Below are 19,478 nucleotides of genomic sequence, written 5' to 3'. Positions count from 1 at the left end.
TGCTTGAAAGTCTTTCTTTCTGATTCACTGATCACACTCCTGGCCCATAAATCTATCTTCCACTGGGCTCTGCTAGTTGATTTTTTTCTTTTTCCTCTTTATTATTAGAGTAGGAAACAACATTAGAGATTCCTATCACTTTTAATTCCATTCTTTATTTTAAATTGTTATCCCAGCATGTTATGCTTAGTGAGATCTGTAAAAGACTGATGGGTACTCTAGGAAACTATATTTTTCAACACACTTTCTACACTGGCTTATTGCCAATTTAAAAAGGAAAGAAAAAAAATAAAAGAAGATACAATCTGGCATCATTAATCTTCTTTTGATGTCCCTTCCTTGTTTATTTTCAGAATGCTAGCTGCCACCAAACTTATCAATTTGCCTAGAGATAGCAAGGGATATTTGCAAAGGGTTGTGTGCAAGATGTGTTATCACCCATGGTGCCTAACAGGTATCTGTGCTTCGAGTCCTCACACACGGCCCTACCTACACAAGAGGGTATTTCTGTGCATCACTTGCTTGAAAACATGGAATGCCTTAAAATCAGGGAGCAGCAGTCACAAGACCTTCCTGAGGAAGGCCCTATGCATCCCTGACACAAGTGCTGGTAACCCAGAAGAGATATCCAAGATAAGCAGAAAGTGCAATGCAGCAAAAGCTGGGACAAACAACTTTTAATATGGAAATGACTTTTTACTTTTTCCATCTTCAGCAATGTGCATCAAAGAGTACCAAGTCTGCTGGAAAACTGGCTTGGATTATTAGTGGTGCCCCAAATATTAACACAAATAGTGCAGACTGTTGCAGGAGTGATGCCACAGGGAAAGGGGGAGTTATTCACACAGGCTAATGTTAGCTTTATGCAAACTAGTTCCCTGGTTGTGTCCACAGTCTGTCAAAAGAGATAGGCTTTTCCAGAGGATGATTCAAAGTGGCTAATGCTTACCACTCTAGAGAAGCTTTTTTCCTCTCCATTAATTTTAGATGGGATTAGCCTCCCTCAGCTAACATTAGCCCAAGTGAATAGTCCTCTGAATTGTTGTCACCACTGCTGTCAGCAGTGTAGCAAAACAAACAAACAAACAAACAAACAAACAAAAAAACCACACTAAAAGGAGGTCACTTGATGATAACTGTTTTTTGGGGTTTTCTGTTGGGTTTTTTGGTTTGGTTTGGTTTTATTTGGTTGGTTTTTTGGGTTTTTTTTTTGTTTGTTTGGTTGGTTGGTTTTTGTTTCTTGTTGTTGTTTTTGTTGTTTCATTTGGTTAGTTTGTTTTGGTTATTTTTTTGCTTTTTTTTTTTCTTTTTACCTATGATGCAATTTATGAGAAAATTAATCTGGATTTTTTTCTCCTGTCTCTGGTCTAAGTAAGAAATGACTGTTACCATTGAAATTGAGAGGGTGTAAATAGAAAAAGAATAATTTATGTTGACAGGAACCCCTGGAGGTTCTGGGTGTGATCCTTTTCCAAGTAGATACACCCTAAAAAGATCCTAATGCAGTGAAATGAAAGGTTTTAAAATTACGGAGTGTAATCAGAATAACCCATCACATCTTGAAGAGTGAATACTGCCTACATCTATGGCAGATACTCTACTGTCTGGCAAAAGTATTAGACCAAAACACATGGATAGATGGGACTAAAGGTACTTTTAAGTGTTGGCCTGCTCTCTCACAGACATCCTGCAGCCATATGACTCTGCATCTCTTCTCTAAGTGGTTTCTCTGTCATCCCAGGTATAAGAATACCTTTCTCTTCCACTTACATGCATGAGGAGTGGACATCCTTTAATGCAGGAAAATGAAGATGATATGGTTTGATGCAAAAAGATATGTTGTCCCAAAAGTATCAGAATCCTGATTTGCCAAATTTCAGCACTTTAGAAATACAGACATGTATTAGTCCCTAACATTCATCTTCAGCATGATACACACAGTAAATAAAGGTAGGCAGATGGAAACAGACATTTGGAAAAGACCAAAATGAATAAACAAAGAAAAAAACCCCAAAACATAAACCTCTTCATTTACTAGTGCTATGTTGACAGGGCTCCTTTATTTTGGGGTGCCTTGCTTTTCAAGAGTTACTTTAAAATGAGAGTGAAGAAGTGACAACAATAACTCCGTTTTGAGCCTGCTTTTCAGCCTCTGTTGCTGCCTTTCAGTACTTGAGGGCCTTTATGCATTTATTCCTCAGCTGGGCAATTACAACTCTGCATTTTGCCTGTCTGACTTGTGTTTCCCAATTTCACCTTTATTTCATCTCCTCAAATAGCTCTGTTATTCCTGGCTGATTACTAACCACTCCTCTGAGTGCCTGACCCATCTGAATAGCAGAAGAAGTCTCCACATGAACTAGAGGCTCTTATATTCCACGGTCTGATTACACAGCAAACCACTTTTGAAGATTACAAAGTAATATATAAGTAATACTCCCATAAAATACAGCCCCTCATTCTACAAGCAAGCTGATTAAACCCACAAGAGCTTACATGTACAAGACCTCTAAAAAGCCTTTGCACTGCTTTACTGTGTCTGGAGTTTCCTTCAGATTTGTAGCTCCTTTATGCAGAAAATGGAGAAGCATGCAGTAGTTCTGCAATTATGTGGTAAGAATCAGCCAAGTAACAAGCGTACTTTCAGCCAGAACAATTAATGCAATCATGAAGTAATTAGTGCAGGCAGCAGATGGTTTGCTGCTCTTTTTTTTCCTCATGACTGGCAGGAAGAAGCCATGACTGAATTAGGGACTGGTCTGTCAGCAGTGGTAATTCAAGTCCACTGCCCAAGGCAGAGACACAGGAGAAAGACATGTGAACAAAAGCAACTGAGTCACTGAAGCTTAATGAGCTATTGTTAGTCAGCTGAACCCCATTAATTAACCACATTCACTCACAATCAACACCCAAGAAACTGGGACATAAAATTACTTCAGCTAAAACAGATTTCCCTGCCATTGAGTAAATCCCTATTCAAACAAACAAGATCTGATCATAGTGATAGACTCAGTGGGCTGTGAAGAGATTGAAGGATGTTTCTGTGTGACCCACGTACTGTTTAGTACAACTGAGGAATGAAAGGCCTTCACTGCTCTTGGCTTTGCCCTCACCAATCCTCAATTGATGGACAACTGCTGAGAACCAAAACAGTCCAGAACCAATGTGATTCCTGTTTCCCCAGCTCTTGCTCTATTCACCACCTGATTTTCCCCATCCCATTTTCTGCAAGGACATGACACAAATGGATGACAACAATCATGTGGCTTGCTAGAAGGATGTAAAAGTGTTTTCTAGTTGATTATCACCTCCCTCCTGTCAACAGCAAAATTAAATGGCTGCACCAATCCTAACTGGTCAAAATACAATTTACTCTTCAAAGTCCTCATCAAGAAAACCCTCACAGCCTCTTCAGTCAGTAGCATCCAAGTTAGTGGCATCAAAATGCAAATTCCTCACCATGCAGATATGTTTCCTTGCCTCCCTGGGTGACTCTCAAGTCAGTATGCACACAGTACCTGGAATCCAAGGAGTAATGGATTCCCTTCCCTCAAATATGGCCTTAGCACAGGATCAGGAAATAGCTGACAGTAGTGTCATTTTTTGCAAAGCACCCCTCAGCTCCCATTGCAATTATCTGAATACCTGCAGGACTTCTTAATTACTCTGAGAAAATTCTGCCTTTGGATACACAAACATGAAACCAATGGGAGTCGTTTACACTTAGCCATAGGCTGAACTTGACCCTTAGTTCGAGTTACATTTAATTTAGTCCAAGCTGATTAATGCTCTTTGCCTGCTGGTTACCCTCTACAATTCTTGGGCAAAGCTTGTTGAAGTCAGAAAATGTATTCATTAGGCTTTAAAGTAGAAACCAAGCCTGTGACTCATACCCATTCAGTGTACTTTTAAAATTCTATTTTGGACTTAATTGGTACAGGTCTACAGACTTTGTGCTACCTGATTTTTGTCTTATAACTACAGTATTGAATTACCAACAGTTATTCAATTTGCTAATCAATTCCATAACAAAAATATATTATAATACAGCCTACATCCTTCCTCTCCAAACACCTCACACACACCCCATACACACAACTCCAACACCAACCCACCAAATCATGTTAACACACAAATGAACCCTCTGTTCTTATATCCAGATTGTCTTTTAAGGATTCTGTGGAAGAGTGGGCATTTCCTATGAAATAGTGATTATATACTTCTTAGTAGCCATCAATCAGAAATTAAATAAGCCTTAGCTGTATGGTCTCTAATTCAGAATTATTTCCTGACCAGACTGAATATCCTAGCAATTGAAATGAATTTTCTACTATATGCTACTTTTATTTGACAAAGCTTCCTCTGAAAGTTTCATTGATCTTCATGTAATAAATTTCCTGTTATTAAACACAGTAAGTTTCATTCCAATGGTCCTAAAAAGACATCAGAGACGAGCTTCTGTTCTGTTTCATATCAGTCCAGAGATCTCAACAGCTACAAGGGAAAGGAAACATTTTGGCCTTGTCTAATTATATACTGAACAGAGAGAAATAATTTAATCTGCACATTCCTCTGAACAGAGTATAACCATAGTACACTCTACAAAGTGCTGTGAGAGGGGTGAGTGAAAAGTATTGCATGCAACTGACTGTACAGAAAGAATTAGGAGGCAAGATGCGTTTCTCAGATGCAAAGGGTATTAAGCTACAGTCCTGGAAGGATTCTGGTTTTGAGTATAAAGTGAAGGAAGAAAATATTCCAAAAATTTCAGTCCAATAATTTTGCAACCTTACCTACTTACTCAGTTTTCTTATGCCTTTGTTTTCTCAGGCTTACTGTAACACCAAGCCTAATTTATGCAAAATGAAAATTAGTAGTTTAATTATTTTACAATTAACTATACAGATAGAAAACATCACAGATTTCAAATTTTTATGTTGATCCTTACATTAATGTATAACCTGAACAATTCAGGCAATAGTTAGGGTATCGATTATATTCACAGATTCTATTCTCACAGACTCATCATACACAAAATAAAAAGGAGACCACTAAATTATTTTGTAGAAAAGTCTATATGCTAAATGTCAAGATATTTCACTCTTTTACCCTTGGGTGGGAGCTCAACAAACTCTTTTGGTCTTTTTCCGGGTTTATTCATAAAACTTTAAAACGTCAGGATGTGAAATCAGCAATTTCCCTGAACAGAGTGCTCCAAAGGCTAGTTACCTTACAGCTGAGTTTATCTGCCACTGACTCCTGACCATCAATTTTTGTCAGAAGTTTTTATCACTAAATTGAAATGGTTTCTCCTATGATTTTTCTTCCCCCATAGAAACATTTATGTGCAACAATATAGTTTTCCTTCAATATGCTTTTTGTTGAACTAAACAGATTGAGGTCTATCAAATCCTTCACCATAAGAAAACTGACTTGTATTGATGTGTCTGATTTTCAAAAAGTTCCAACAATGAGTTGTCCACAAAAAAAGTCCTGTGTTGTTGTGTTAGGTTGGGCAACAAAAAATGAAGGCAAATCTTACAGCATATTTATTTGGCTGATGGATTACCCGTACTGAGGGAACTGGACTTCAAAGGAAATTGATTCAGTGCTACTTTTTCCTCTTAGAAAATCAAAAACTACTTGAAAATATGCCAACCAGAGAGGAACAAGGAGTGTCTTATACTGTTCTTGGAGCTGATACTAAACTGGAGGAAGAGAATTGTCGAATAAGAGGCCAAAAGCCTCATTAGAGGATTGTGAAGGATCCTAGCTGTCTTCTCTTCCCATTGCCTGTCACACAATATTGCCAGAAGGATGGATGAAGAAACACAGACTGCCAGATCAGTAATAGAGGGCTAGGCCCCAGGAACACAGCAGATGCCCACTTGGAAATACCAAACTGGTATTTCCAAAGGCTGTCCTGGTGTCACCCTGAAGTCTGTCCTGAATGCTCTGCAGCGGTTGCACAGACAGATGGAAGCTCTGGGTTCTCCCTAAGCAAACAAATCCACAACTCTTACCTTCTGATCTTGGCTGTAGGCTAAGATCCAATCTTCCTGTTTGGGGTGGAAGAGCAGACTGTGGATGTAGAAGTTCAGACGGTATTTTTGATAGGTGGCTCCTTCATCAGAACTGATTAATAAGCTGCTTTCAACTTCTGGATCAGTCAACAGCATAATCTACATGGAAGGGAGAGTGAAAATACAGTGGTTAAGAGGAGTCAGATAGAAAACTAAGCAAGCAGCTAGGAACTTCAGAGAAGCTTATTATATATGACTATTACAAAATGATTCAATGTAATGTCAAAACTGCTATAGCCAATATTTCAGTAATGAAAACAGTATGTTTCAGCTATGTATATAAACACATAACACATGATCGAATAGGCAGAATGACTTTACCACTAGTTAAACCACATCTAAATGAAGCTTATTTGAAAAATTAAACCTGAAATTTTTAATACTAGAGCACAGAAGTTACCAAGCAGGCACAGTGGGCTGCTAAGGTTTTCATGAATGATCTATTGGAGTGACAGACAAAAAGTGAGGCATAAGAAAAGAAACCCAAAACACAGAGAGAGGAGAAAGCTGATCTCTAATGGTGGGTTTTGTTAGATTCTGGCAGAAATTTCAGAGAAGGCAGTTTGACTACCTAAAGTATTACCTGGCTGTCTGCAACAAGCATTCTTGCTTTGGCATGAGAACACATTAGATAACCTGCTGGGTTCTTTCCACCTCCAGTTTCTATGGTGCTTTGAATTGTAGATTTGGTAGAGTATCAAAAATAATCTCTGCATAGTAAATTTGCTTTCTAGCTTTGTCCAGGAGTGTTAGTTTAGGAGTGACAAAAGATACACAACTGAGAGTTGTAGTAGCTACTTCACCCCATTAGCTGTGCTATTAATTGGTCTGCATTGCTGATGAATGGGTGGCAATAATGAGTTACTCCTCTCATGTATCTCTGCATGAGGGAATATATAGGTCTGAGCAGTAAATAGAGATTGTTCCAGTATTTCAGCAAGGAACAGAGTAATATCCCTAAGGAATGGGAATGAGGCATCATGACTGAAAAACATGGAAAGTTTTAAAGAATATTTGCCTTGGAAAGGTATTAAAGGCTTGAATCATTAGCATTTTTATTTTATTTTTTCTAAGTTGCTTTGCAAATGGCAAACACTGATCTGTTTTTAGACAAGCCTGAAATGAAAATATTCACACCTGGCATTTCTCAGAAAAAATTTCCTATCTGGGTTTGAGCACTGCAAAAATCACACACTCAATCTCCTTCTCTTCTCCAATTTAGGCAGGCAGAGTTAGACACAACTTAAGTCGCTACCTAGGAATTATAAGGAAGTATAGCATCTGGTGTCTGTGAGACACCAGATGCTAAAGAACTATTGTATGTGAAGGTGTAAATACACATATAATCTATGCAGAATATGTCTTTCATTATTGAGCAGCTGCCAAATCTTTTTTTCTGTCTCTAGAAACATCCTTGGTAGCATAACTATTTGGCCTCTAACCTAAAAGTTTGGGGTTCTGCAAAACCCCTGAACTTTCAGATCCTGAATAATCTCAGACCAGTTACACAACTCCATTGTATCTCTACCATAAAATAGAGTAATGTTTCCATCGTAGCATAAAGGTAGACTCTCCTATTATTACTTTAGAAATTAATAATGAAAATGTGCATTTTTAAACATTTTTATTTTCATTTAACACATTCAAATATTCTAAGCATATAATTAATATGATTTCCAAATGAAAGATTGAGACATGATAGAAGTTACACAGAAAAGATTAATAATCACACTATCAATATACAGAAATATAAAATACTGTCATTAAGTAGCCTATCCAACTTCTGAAGCCAAAAATTGTGATGTTTATCAGTTGGTTCCTTTTTCTTATCACACTAATTTCTAGGACCAGGTTCCTATGTTTAATGTTTATTGATTTAGTACTGTGATTCAAGCATTATGATTTTCCCATTTTTATGACTACCTTCTTGAGTGGATTTTGTTTATGTTGGTATTTGGAAATATCACAGCACAGCATTAATTTGGACTAGAGCAACTAGAGCAGAAATAAGCACAAATCAATGGGCTTGATCCCAGCTCCCTGAAGTTAATAAGAGTCTTGTCACTGACTGGATTGTGCCTCTAAGGCAAGTTGTTAATCAAGACCCACTCTAGTCTCACACACTTCCTTCTACCTGAGCAAGGAACTCATCTGACCTCATCACTGTCACATCCAAGCACATCACTGCCTTAACACATTTTCTGTCAGGCCACTCCTCTGAAGTGTAAAAGTGCTCTTATCTGCATTTCTTAAAAAGGAAATGGAGGGAGAAACTGCTGAGGCACTGAAGCACCTAATACTACACCTAATCAATAAAAGTTAAGTGCCTAAACAGACTTTCAGACACAGCTGACTTTGGCTTTAATCTGCTAACTACCACTCTGGGCTATTAGCACTTTGTTTTCTCTGGTCTCCAAAAGCCTCGGCTTTGCATTGTAATAACCAGCCATTCTGTAGGTAAAAGTACCAAAACCGGATACACCAGTTGTTTTTTTTTTCATATGCCAATAGCACCTGAGATGTGGCAGAGCTGTGCCAAACCAGTGAATTTATGCAAGGGCACACAGAGAGTGGGAGACAGGGCAGGGAGTTGATGGATGACTCTCTCCAGAGTAGATTGCTGGAGACCAGCAATGAGTCCAGCTTTCAGCATTATCTGCTCCACTGTTGTACCTTGTATTGCTAATAACCCTGCACAGGTGTCATGAAGCAAAACAAGTTAGAGCCGACTATCAGTCACTACTCGCATCACAGCGCAGCACCATGTTTCTTAGAAGATAAGAAAAGCAAATTTCATTACAACATATCTGTGCGTAAATAATCAGAGTTACAAGCCCAAAAGATAGCATTTATTGGATAAGTAGAATAAATTGATACCTGTTTGAAACGTAAGTCAAAACAAGAGGGAAAGGCTGTGTGTATTTGTATAAACCTTTCAGAGCACACCAGGAGTGTGCTTCTGAAATTAGCCCTACAAAATTTTGGGGAAACCTATGTAGCAAGTCCTTGTGCTCTGACTCAAGCCACAGTGATCTCAGAGCACAGGAAATGCACTCCTTTTCAAGTTCAAACTGAACCAGAACATCCCTTACCCATGGCACGAGGTTGGAACTAAGTGATTTTTAAGGTCCTTTCCAACATAAACCATTTCATGACTGTGAGACACCTCAGGAGTGCTTCTGATGTTTTCCAATCACTGTTCAGAGCATTCAGATCACAGTATCATATTAGCACTATTCTGAAGTCAGACCCTCTACCTCCAAAATGCCCATAATGCAGATGTCATCTCAACATCAACCATTTCATTCCACAAACACACTTTCACTGAGCTGCTCTACATGCTCATGTAGTTGCAGTCACATTAGTTTAGTTTTATTGCCTAAGTTGCCTGGAATATAAATGTAAAAGGAGGGAAAGTACAATTCATTTTATTGCTTTTTTTTTGTTATTGCAGCATATGAAATACAGAGTAAGTACTCTTTAAAATTTCCTTTTAAATAAATTAACCCAATTTCTGTTTTGAAGTAGTCTATTAACCATTGACTTTATGCAGCTGCTTATACAGAAAATACAACTGGACACAAATTAGTTGAACAAGAAAAGCATGAAAACCAAAACCAGAAACAATAAAAAAAATTAATCTAAGTTTAGATGCCATAAACTTTAATAGCTAAGAATACCTAAGACAAAGAGATTAGAAAGAAACTATTTTTATCATTTTGGGCTTCACTGTAGAAAGCATGCTGGATTTCCTGAAATGTGAGCTACTCCATCAAACACCTTGCTCTGCTTTTACAGTGCCAAATACAGCAGATTAATGCTTTCCTGGCTAACACTGTTTTTTGGATGAGTTTATTCCAAACACCACAGAGAAATCAACATGACTTTTGCATATGAAAATCACATCTTAAATTTATCCAGGTCCTTAATTCTTGTAGGGAAAGGCAACCTAGCTCATTAAGTCAAATAAGATTTTTGAGGTGTTCCCTTACCAAAGGATGTGAAATTGCTAAGGGATAAAAGGCTGGAAAATACTTCTAAGTTCAGCCATTAGTCTAACACTACCAAGTCAGCTCCTAAACCACATCTACACACTTTTCAAACACTTCCAGAGATGGTGACTCCACCACTTCCCTGGGCAACCTGTTCCAATGGTTGACCACCCTTTCAGTGAATAAATTTTTCCTAGTATGTAATCTAAACCTCCTCTGCTGCAACTTGAGGCCATTTTCCCTTGTCCTATTGCTTGTTACCTAAGAGAAATTATCAACCACATCGACATGCACAATGTTAACATTATCAGCTTGCTTGGGCTGTATGTGAAAACTTGGGCCCATGATTTTCATGTTGACAGTTTTTAAACTACCTCTGATTCCACCGTTACAAAATTAAGTTATTAACAGAGGAATAAGAAGAGCTATATTGATCTGCCTCTCACTTCCACTAAAAGCCCTTTGTGGTGGGAGAACAACCTTAGAGTGCCTCTGGTCTGGTTTATTGTTGTCTTAAACAAAAGTGAAGAGTGAGCAGGAGCAAAGACTACTTCTCTCCAGCAAGAGCAATTACTCTCTGTTCAGATCAGTGTTCAGCAATGATCAGAATCTGCTTATTCACACCAGGCAGAGCAAGCACACACTGCACTTCCTATTGCTCCAGAGTCAATACAGTTGACACAAGCTTTTGCAACCAAATGCAAGTCATCCATTAATCATCTCCCTCTAAAAAGGGAGAAATGTGATTTGCTTTTCACAGAAATGACAAATGGAAACCAAACATAATTTATAGACCTTGAGACAGTCCACACTTTCTTCACCCCTTTTTCAGTGCTAACTCTGCTGATGACATTGCCATTGAAAATTACATGTATTATTGCTGTCATCACAAAGAAACCCAGGAATTCTTAGCAAGGGGACTCTGATTTTGCTTCCAGAGACAGAATTGTGAGCCCTATAAATCTGCTGTGAATGCTAGATTTAGTGGCTTAGTAAAAAAAGTCCAGAATTGCTCTCAGTCTTTTATTTTGGCCACTCATATCTCTACTTGGACCAGTTTTTTTGCTAATACTTCTTAGGAAAGAGCATAGTATAAGTGAAATAGCACAACATGAAAAACCCCCAACAAATCTATTTCATGGAGTCACATGTTTTTTCATTCACTTGTGATGTATCAATTGACCAGAAATGGGGATAAATTGCAAATCAGGTCAAATCCTTCACGTTCCTTACCTATCACAACTTCATGCATAGACCCAGCCTTGATGACCCACACAGAACAAGTAATATTTCTCACAAGACACAGCAAAACAGGAAATCAGCAACAAAACCCAGAAATGTCTTACTCCTAACAAAAGCAGGGCATTCCCTACTTAAGTTCTCTAAAGAGCTTCATTTTTTCTCAGCTTTTCTGAATGTCAGTTGCATAACTTTAGAGGGTTGTGGGGTTTGGATTTTTTCACATGGTGACTGATAGCAGGAGAATCAGTGTTGTAGAATCCCAACATAATGAAATGTCATTTCTGCCACTTTACATATCACTTCTGAATTTGGATTGCCTTTTTCAAGGGAGTGTGAGTGTGCATGAGTAAGAGTGTGCAAACATGTGCAGGAGTGTGGGAGTGTGAAAGTTTGTCTGTGTGATAACTGTGTGTGAGTGTGAGTGAGTAAAGAGAGAATCTGGTCCTCCAGATTCAGCACTCCACATAGGCATTCAAAGAAAAGTTCTCTGCTTTAAAAATTAATTGAACTCATTCATTGCTTAAGCACTCTTAAGACCTAGAATAAGATATAAAGTGAAACAATCCAAAGGAAGGAACTGCTTTGCTTGTGAAATTCTGAACTAAATGCAGCGCTACTGTAAAGCAAATTTTTTTACAGGACTGAGTTGCTGGATGCAGTACATATTTGCAAGAGCAAACAAATTAGAGACGAAACTACAGAAGAAATAAAACAAGCATTTAGTTGGATATTAATAGGAAAAGAGGAGACTGAAACCTCTGTGAAATTTTAAAAATCTTTTCTCATGGAACATCAGCTACCATCAGCTGCTGTAGAACTGTGCACATGAATAATGCCACTAAAATTCGACCCAAGTTTCTGCTGCAAATAAATTGGGTAACAATATGAGCACCTAAATGAAAACATGAAATGAGCTAAAGCTGACAGTTTTGAAGCTGTCTCTAATGCCAGCTAAAAGACAAGGTTAGTTGCTGAGCAATTTCATTAAGACACCATTAAAATAATACACTAATAATTCAATAGAGGCATTTTGGAGTATTTCATTGCCAGAAGTTCTTGTTAACTCAGAAAGTGCAGCAATTTTGCAAGGAAAGAAAAGACTTCAGTGACAGAATTACACTTCTAACGCTGAAGAAAAGAAGAATATTGGCTTTGAATGATGACCTGGATCAGAACGGCCTCAGAAGTAGAAATGACCTCTTTAATACAAGGAAAAGGTCTGGAATGAGTTGGTTTGCAACTGTTACTCAGTGACTTAAGAAGAAAGAAGTTCTTATTCATACAAAGACGCATAACCCAATCTCATTAAATCAGCTTGCACTTTTCTGATATGGAGGGTAACATACTTCAAACTGCCCTGAAAGAAAACCATAGACAGTGTAATTCAGATTCAGACTGAATCCAGATCCAGAGAGTGGAAACTATCATCACTTCCCCTGAAAACCCACAGAAGGTCCATAAATGGTAGGATACAATCATCTTCCTCAAATCTTGGCTGTTTAAATGTAAGAGAAATGATGTGGTGAAAGGTTCAGACTGTGAATTCATCCTGTTTGCACCCATGAAAGACTTAGTGCTCATTGAGTGATAAGACAATCTCTTGTCATGAGAATACTTGATGACAAAGGACTATCTTTTAAGAAAGAAAAATTATCATATGCCAATATTTTTGAAAGCTGAGATTGCACAGTATTCCTAATAAAAGAATTGTTGAGAATTGCATTTGGCATCTTGATGAATGTTGTTTGACATAAAAGCTGGCTACTGGATGGCAAAAAAAATCCATTTATCTGTATTATTCAAGATATTCATAACAGGACAAAAGAGACTGCAGAATAAAGCAGCATAAAAGCTGTAATTTTTATTATCTGTGGGAATCATCTGTGGTTGCTTTACTAGATAGAAAGAGTGAGTGTATGTATGAATAATAACTTACAAATATTTTATGTGGTGGTGTGTACTGTATATCACTGAAGTCCCAGGTACAGGGTTGGGTCAGTGCAATAAAGACTCAAGAAAAGCAAACATGAGGCTGAGACACCTGTGCAGATGTGATTCAGTTGTTCTCTCCGTTAATCCTACTTGATATGAATGGGGGTACACAGAAAGTCCAGAGGCGCAGGGAGAAGATTTTTCCTGAGACAACAGCGTACAAAACCAATCCCTCCTTACTCTGAACGCCACCTCAGCAAACCTCTGAAAGCACCAATCGGGATGGGAGTGTTCCTGTTCCTACCAAAATCCAAGAGAGGGCAGTGCACCCCCACAAGCCCTTCTCATTACTCAGATCGGGACGTCCATCCAGGGGCAGGTTCCCACCTACAGCCTCTCCTCTTGGTAGCTGAGCTCTGGCAGAAGCCCCGTTATCAAAAGTGCCTCACCTTGGACCCGACACAAACAAATTCAGCTACTTCTTTTTTTTTCCATTAAAGCTGAAGAAGTTGCAGCATCTCAGGGTTTTTGAGAGCTGCTGAGTCACTGCTTGTGGGCTGGGCTGTGCACTGAGAGAAACATCGACCTTCACCTTCTCACGAGTAACCTGCAATCCCAGCAGCCAGCGTGAATTATCAAAATATATACTTTTGCTTTCAGGTAATAATTAATCAAAGGATGAAAAGAGATGAGATGGGGGAGAAAGGAGTCACTGAAGATTAGTGTCACTTTTTAAATCTCAGGTTTTTAAAGTCCAGCTTCCATTTCCATTAAGCCAGAATGAAATTAAAATAAAGATTCCACATTTTGTCCTTACCTGACTTAGTGCACCATAGTGTTTTAATGAGGACTGTAAAAAAGGACACAAGCTCTTCTTTACATCATCCTTACAAAAAAATAGAAATGTAATGCTAAAAACAATAAAGAAATCCACTCATTAATATAACTTAATCAATTACTGCAGGATGTTTCTGAGTTACTTTTGCCTTATCTAGAACTATACAGTGATTTATAATTTAAATTATTTAATTCAGGTATGCAAAGACATCTAGAGGTCATTTATTTCAAACTCCTGCTTCACACTGAGCCACCTTCAAAGGTACAGTTAAGTTTTCAGGACCTTGTCCTGTCAATATTTAAATACCTTCAAGGATGGAGATTCCACAAACTCTTTGGGCTTATCCTATCTGATACTATTTAGTTTTCATTCAGTGTTAATTTTAAATACCTGGGATTATATTATGTCAGTTCTAGAATAAACAAAAACACCTTCAATTTTACATTCCTTTTATTTTAAAAGTCTATCTTAACTTAGCAAGAGCTTTGGAAGCTGGAAGTGCAGTTTGAGTCCAAAGCACCAAGGTTAGTTTCACCCCTGGGATCCCGCAGCAGTGCTGAAAATAGAACTCGTCAGGCTCAGCTCCTAATCACAGGCATAAACATGAGCTCTGGAGCAATCAGTTCTGGGGGAAGGAACATGGAAAGATTAGGCTTCTTGTTTTCCAAATCTCCCTCAAATCAAATTCTAGATTTTTATCTCTTCATTCCACAGAATGGGTCTAATTTAGTAACCTGACATGAAATGAAAATTTATTTTTTCTGTTTCTTTATTATTACACTCTGCCTTCTCTTCCTTTACATTTGACATAAAAAGCTTTATCACCATAACCAGCTTGAAAATATATTACTCAAAACTTAAGTAAAACACAATAGACACTTCCATTCTGAAATAAAATCTAATTCATAACAATGATTGATTATTATACTTTGAGAAGAAATAAAGAGACAAAGGCAAAAAACTCAGGAAATCTACAAGTACTACAGGCACTTTATTTTGGACAGTGCAATCTAGTTTCAATTATTAATTATCCGTTCTTTTGCAACAGATGTTCTGCATTGTACTGAACAGAGAAAAAAAAAAAAAAAGCTGAGACATTCTTACAGTCTTACTTGCTTAGGGGAGAAAAAGATCCTCAGCTTTGTAGACATCTAGAATGAGCTGTGTTCATATATATTGCCCTTACTTTGTTCTGTTGCTCAGTAAGGCATTCCTTTCACTAAAGAATCTCATGAGATTAATTAGTTAATCTTCACACCAACTTTGTGCTAGAGAAGTAAAGCGCACATATCAAGAGGGAAAATTATTTGGACAAACTCCACTAATCAATCAATGGCACAAAAAGAAAGGAGCCACTTGCACTGTAAGCATATTATAAACAATAGCATTTCCCAGCCCCAAATACTGGGCCCTAAGGGTTGTTAATCCTGATGAAAGCAAGAGGAAACTTTTGGCCTAAAAGTGTGGTAACCCAAGCAGAGCAACCAAAGGGATAGGGAAAAGAGGGTCACCAAGGGAGCAATTTTTCCCTGGAGGGGAAGTGATAAATGCACAATTCACATGCTGAGCCCTGGCAGGGCTCCAGTCCAGGTTGGATGGGTGCTGAGCTACCTGGTATGCTGAGCTACCTGGTGTGGATGGGTGCTGAGCTACCTGGTGTGGTGGAAGGTGTCCCTGGTCATGGCAGGGGAGTTGGAATGAGATGATCATTAAGGTCCTTTCCAACCCAAACCGTTCTGTGATTCTGTTTGACAGCTATGCCTGGGCAGATGGTCAATTCACTGAACACTTGGTTTCATAGCCAACTGTTTCAAGCCATGCCACTTGCCTCTGGCCAGCCCTGGCACCTGTGTGCCACTGTGCTGTTTAATATTTCAGGGTTCTTACTCTTGCCTATGCTTTATAGCACACCCAAAGTGAAGAAACAAAGGGGAGGGAACATCACAAAGCAAATGCACCTCAGACTGGACTGAGGTGACCTGCTGGTCCCAAGGGCATTAATATCCATACCTGCTCACTTCCATCTCTCTGCACAATGTTCTTATCCCACCATTTCCTACAGATGTTGTCATCTTATTTCACTTAAAACCCACCAGCTGAAACTGTTCATTGAACATGGCTGATTTTATCCAAAGCACTTAAACTAGTCCATCAGTTCTCAGGTGAGGACTGATGCTCCCAGCAAGAAAAGTCCTCATAAACCCCCTGGAAACCAGTAATAACTTTGAATAGAAGCTGCTTCAACCAGGTAGGGTTAGTAAGAAACTGCAAATTTTCCTTCATCTGTTTTCCCTTTACTGGCAAAATGCCTGGGACTGACTTCATTGCAGCTGGTGGCACTGTACCTGTTTGAAGCAAATATCAGATCCTTTAGCATCTGCTGCTTTTGTGCTCTGAAAGTAAGAATCTTAACTGAAAGTGCAACAAGACAGAAAGCAGAGTATTCAGTTGCTATCCAAAATAAATGCTCTGGGTGGTAGAAATGGGAGGAAAAGTAAAAATACAGTTTTTTCAGGATAATTATCACAGTTTTGGAAAAAAGAGTTATTCGCATTCCAGACTTTTCTTTTTTTCTTGAAATTGTATAGAATCTATGTGAAAGAAAATGAACACTTATACACAGCAAAAAAAGAGCAGGAAGTTTACTAAATTGTCTGTAATAATACTTGCTATTTTTCACTTAGTGGAAGAACTTTTTTCCATTTACTTTGCTCACATGTTTTCTAAAAACTTAGTATTTTAAAACTTAACTACCTGAAAAATAAGGATCCAGTTTCAAAGAGTCATTAATGTAGGATCCTCATTTCATGTAGGATTTTTGTTTACCTTTTAGTAGTTTTAGGGTGAGGAAAGGAGATTATTAGTTACTGTTTAGTCCTTAAAAGCTTTTCTGTGGACATATCAAGTCTAGAAGCTTTATTTTGATATTTTAACAAATATTTAAATTCTATCCAATTAAAACTGATTCTACCAGCCGACAACTGTAGAAAAGATACATATTATAAGACTCCCAACATAACTGTCAGAGTTACCACCACAATTTCCACACTGAGTTACAGTTCTTTTCTCTTGGGAGATGGCTATACAATAGTTTTTAGTGGTATTTTCTTATTAGATTTAAATGGAATGGCTTTCAAGTAATTATCTACCACCACACATCTACACAACAGATGATGATAACAGCTGAGCATACATCACTGGATCAATATCAACTTTGTCATGGTACACCTTGATCTGCTACTTCTTGATTTTTAAACATGAAGATGGGAACAAAATGAGTGCAGGGACCAGAACGGAACATGAAGGAAGTCTCTTTCTTGCAGGTGTGAATCAGGTCAATTTTCCTACCCTATGACATTCATGAAAACAATCATGGACTTAGAGGAGAAAGCGGCAAACACAGCACAGAGTCTTCTGGCCTGATCTGTTAATTTTCCACTTCTCACCATACAGTATAAGGTCTCTTCAGATTCATGGCACACAGTTCTGTTCTACCATCGACCTGCTTCCAGGCTTTGAGTCATCTTTAACCAGGATACGTGCCCATACAGCTGGAAATTCTTCCTTACACAAGTAACTGTGCCTTTCTCAAATAGATGACATGACACTTCTTGTACCTTTTCATTCCAAAGCATGGGTCTATGTGTTAGCTTTGCTGAAGCTCCATGTTTTATTTCATTTTAGCTTCTTACATGCTAATTCTCAAATGTTCTCTAAAATTTCCACTTAGTTTAGTTTTAATTTTTCCCTCTGACTGTGAATAAAGCACAGCTTCACTAATTATGTCTACAGCTAATTCTTTTATGCACATTTATCTGATTTGCTTCTCTCCAAAGCATTTTTTGTATTAATGCATTAATTTCATAATCACTTCGAATTATGTTCCATGTTGCATGAACAATTGGGGAATTAGCATCTGCTTGCAAATTGTTAGCTTGGATTTTCATTTTTGTTGTTGCTGTGGATGAACTCAAATTATCCATACTGAACATGCCTGAAAAGAATTCCACCTCCAACAATAAATAATTCTCTCTACTTTCTGTATTGGTTCTTGTTAAGGGAATTCAGTGCAGTTATGCAACAGAATAAAACAGTGTTTTTCCTCATCAGTTTTGGTGTAACAATTGATTACTATGTAGAGTCACTGACACAGGCACTGACATGGTCTTTCACAGATGCTCCTAGATGCTACTGCATTGAGTTTTTCAATTCTGTAATCATTCTGTGGTTGCCACAATTCAGGCTCTCAAATAGAACAGTCCACAGACCACCCTGACATCTAAGCAAGGTCAATGTGAGCACTGAGCTCATGTTAAGCAAGGGCAGCGTTGCTCAGACCCGGTACAGCTGTTTTTCACAGAGGTGACCTCCTGAGCCTATTTAGACACATGGACATGGAAGCTATTCTGGGTCACATTGAGATGTTGCAAGAGCATGAGGGCTAAAATATTCATGAAGAAATGATGCCCCATGCCTCATTTCCCTCCTTGCACATACCATGTGGCACCCAAGGAGGACGGCAGTGTAGAAAGCAAAGTGCTCTTATCCTTGTACTGCTCCATTTCAGAATTGTCAGTGCTTCTTCTCCTTGACCTCTCATTTTTCCCTTTCTTTCCATTAAAAATCAGTCATTTCACCCAAATTTTAAAATAAGGGTGGCAAAAAGAGAATGATACATCAATCTGCTCAGATTTTGTTACTACCACACCTTCAGTTCATGATCTGATCTACCTTTACAGTGCCTAAAGCAAAGGATCAGCATTCTTGGTTTCTCTTCATATACCATCACAGCAGGCATGATCAATTAGTTCAATACCCACAGAAAACCAATTTTTAAAACAGAACCTCACTTGGTGCAAAAGCCTACTGAAGTTAACAGAGCGTGATTAGAAGTTAATGGCATTATTAAAGGTTGAACCAACTGAAGCTATACCTTTCTGTCTTCATCACCCAGCGCATAGTTTCACCAACGAAGAGAAATCCACTTTTTTTTCAAGAACACCGGTTTTACAAAAATACTACAGCAAGGTGTATGTTTTCATGTTATCCTCTCCAAATAGAGCCTTCTTTAAGGCTGAATGCCACCTGTCTGTGACATGCTGATGGAAAGTTAAATCCATAATCCTCCTTGGCTTTTTAATAAGGTGACTAAAGCTTTCAGCAGTCACACAGGGGTGGAACTTGCAAGAAGGCTTTCTTGCACAATAGACATTTTAGTTATTAAAATCAAACCAGGACAAAGCATTGCTGGATTTTTGTATGAATATTGCTGTAACAGAACTTATCTTTCTGCTTAAAATGGAGCATAAAAGGAGGAGCATTAAAACCTAATCTCATTTTAGGTTTTTTATTTTTATTTTTATTTTTTTTTAAGGAATAAAAGATGGTGGG

General features: G+C 38.2%; 1 protein-coding gene across 1 annotated transcript in view; it reads right to left on the bottom strand.

The window, feature by feature from the left end:
* The window catches only part of SORCS1 (sortilin related VPS10 domain containing receptor 1), a 260,159-nt gene that overhangs the window by 96,523 nt on the left and 144,158 nt on the right, over positions 1–19,478 (bottom strand). Inside the window, exon 4 of the mRNA XM_053984129.1 lies at positions 6,024–6,182. Coding sequence (XP_053840104.1) covers positions 6,024–6,182 — 159 coding nt within the window. The remainder of the gene's footprint in view (positions 1–6,023; positions 6,183–19,478) is intronic.

Source organism: Vidua macroura, chromosome 8 (assembly GCF_024509145.1).
Source record: "Vidua macroura isolate BioBank_ID:100142 chromosome 8, ASM2450914v1, whole genome shotgun sequence".
Lineage (NCBI taxonomy): Eukaryota > Metazoa > Chordata > Aves > Passeriformes > Viduidae > Vidua > Vidua macroura.
This window is presented reverse-complemented; position numbering and strand designations above follow the sequence as displayed.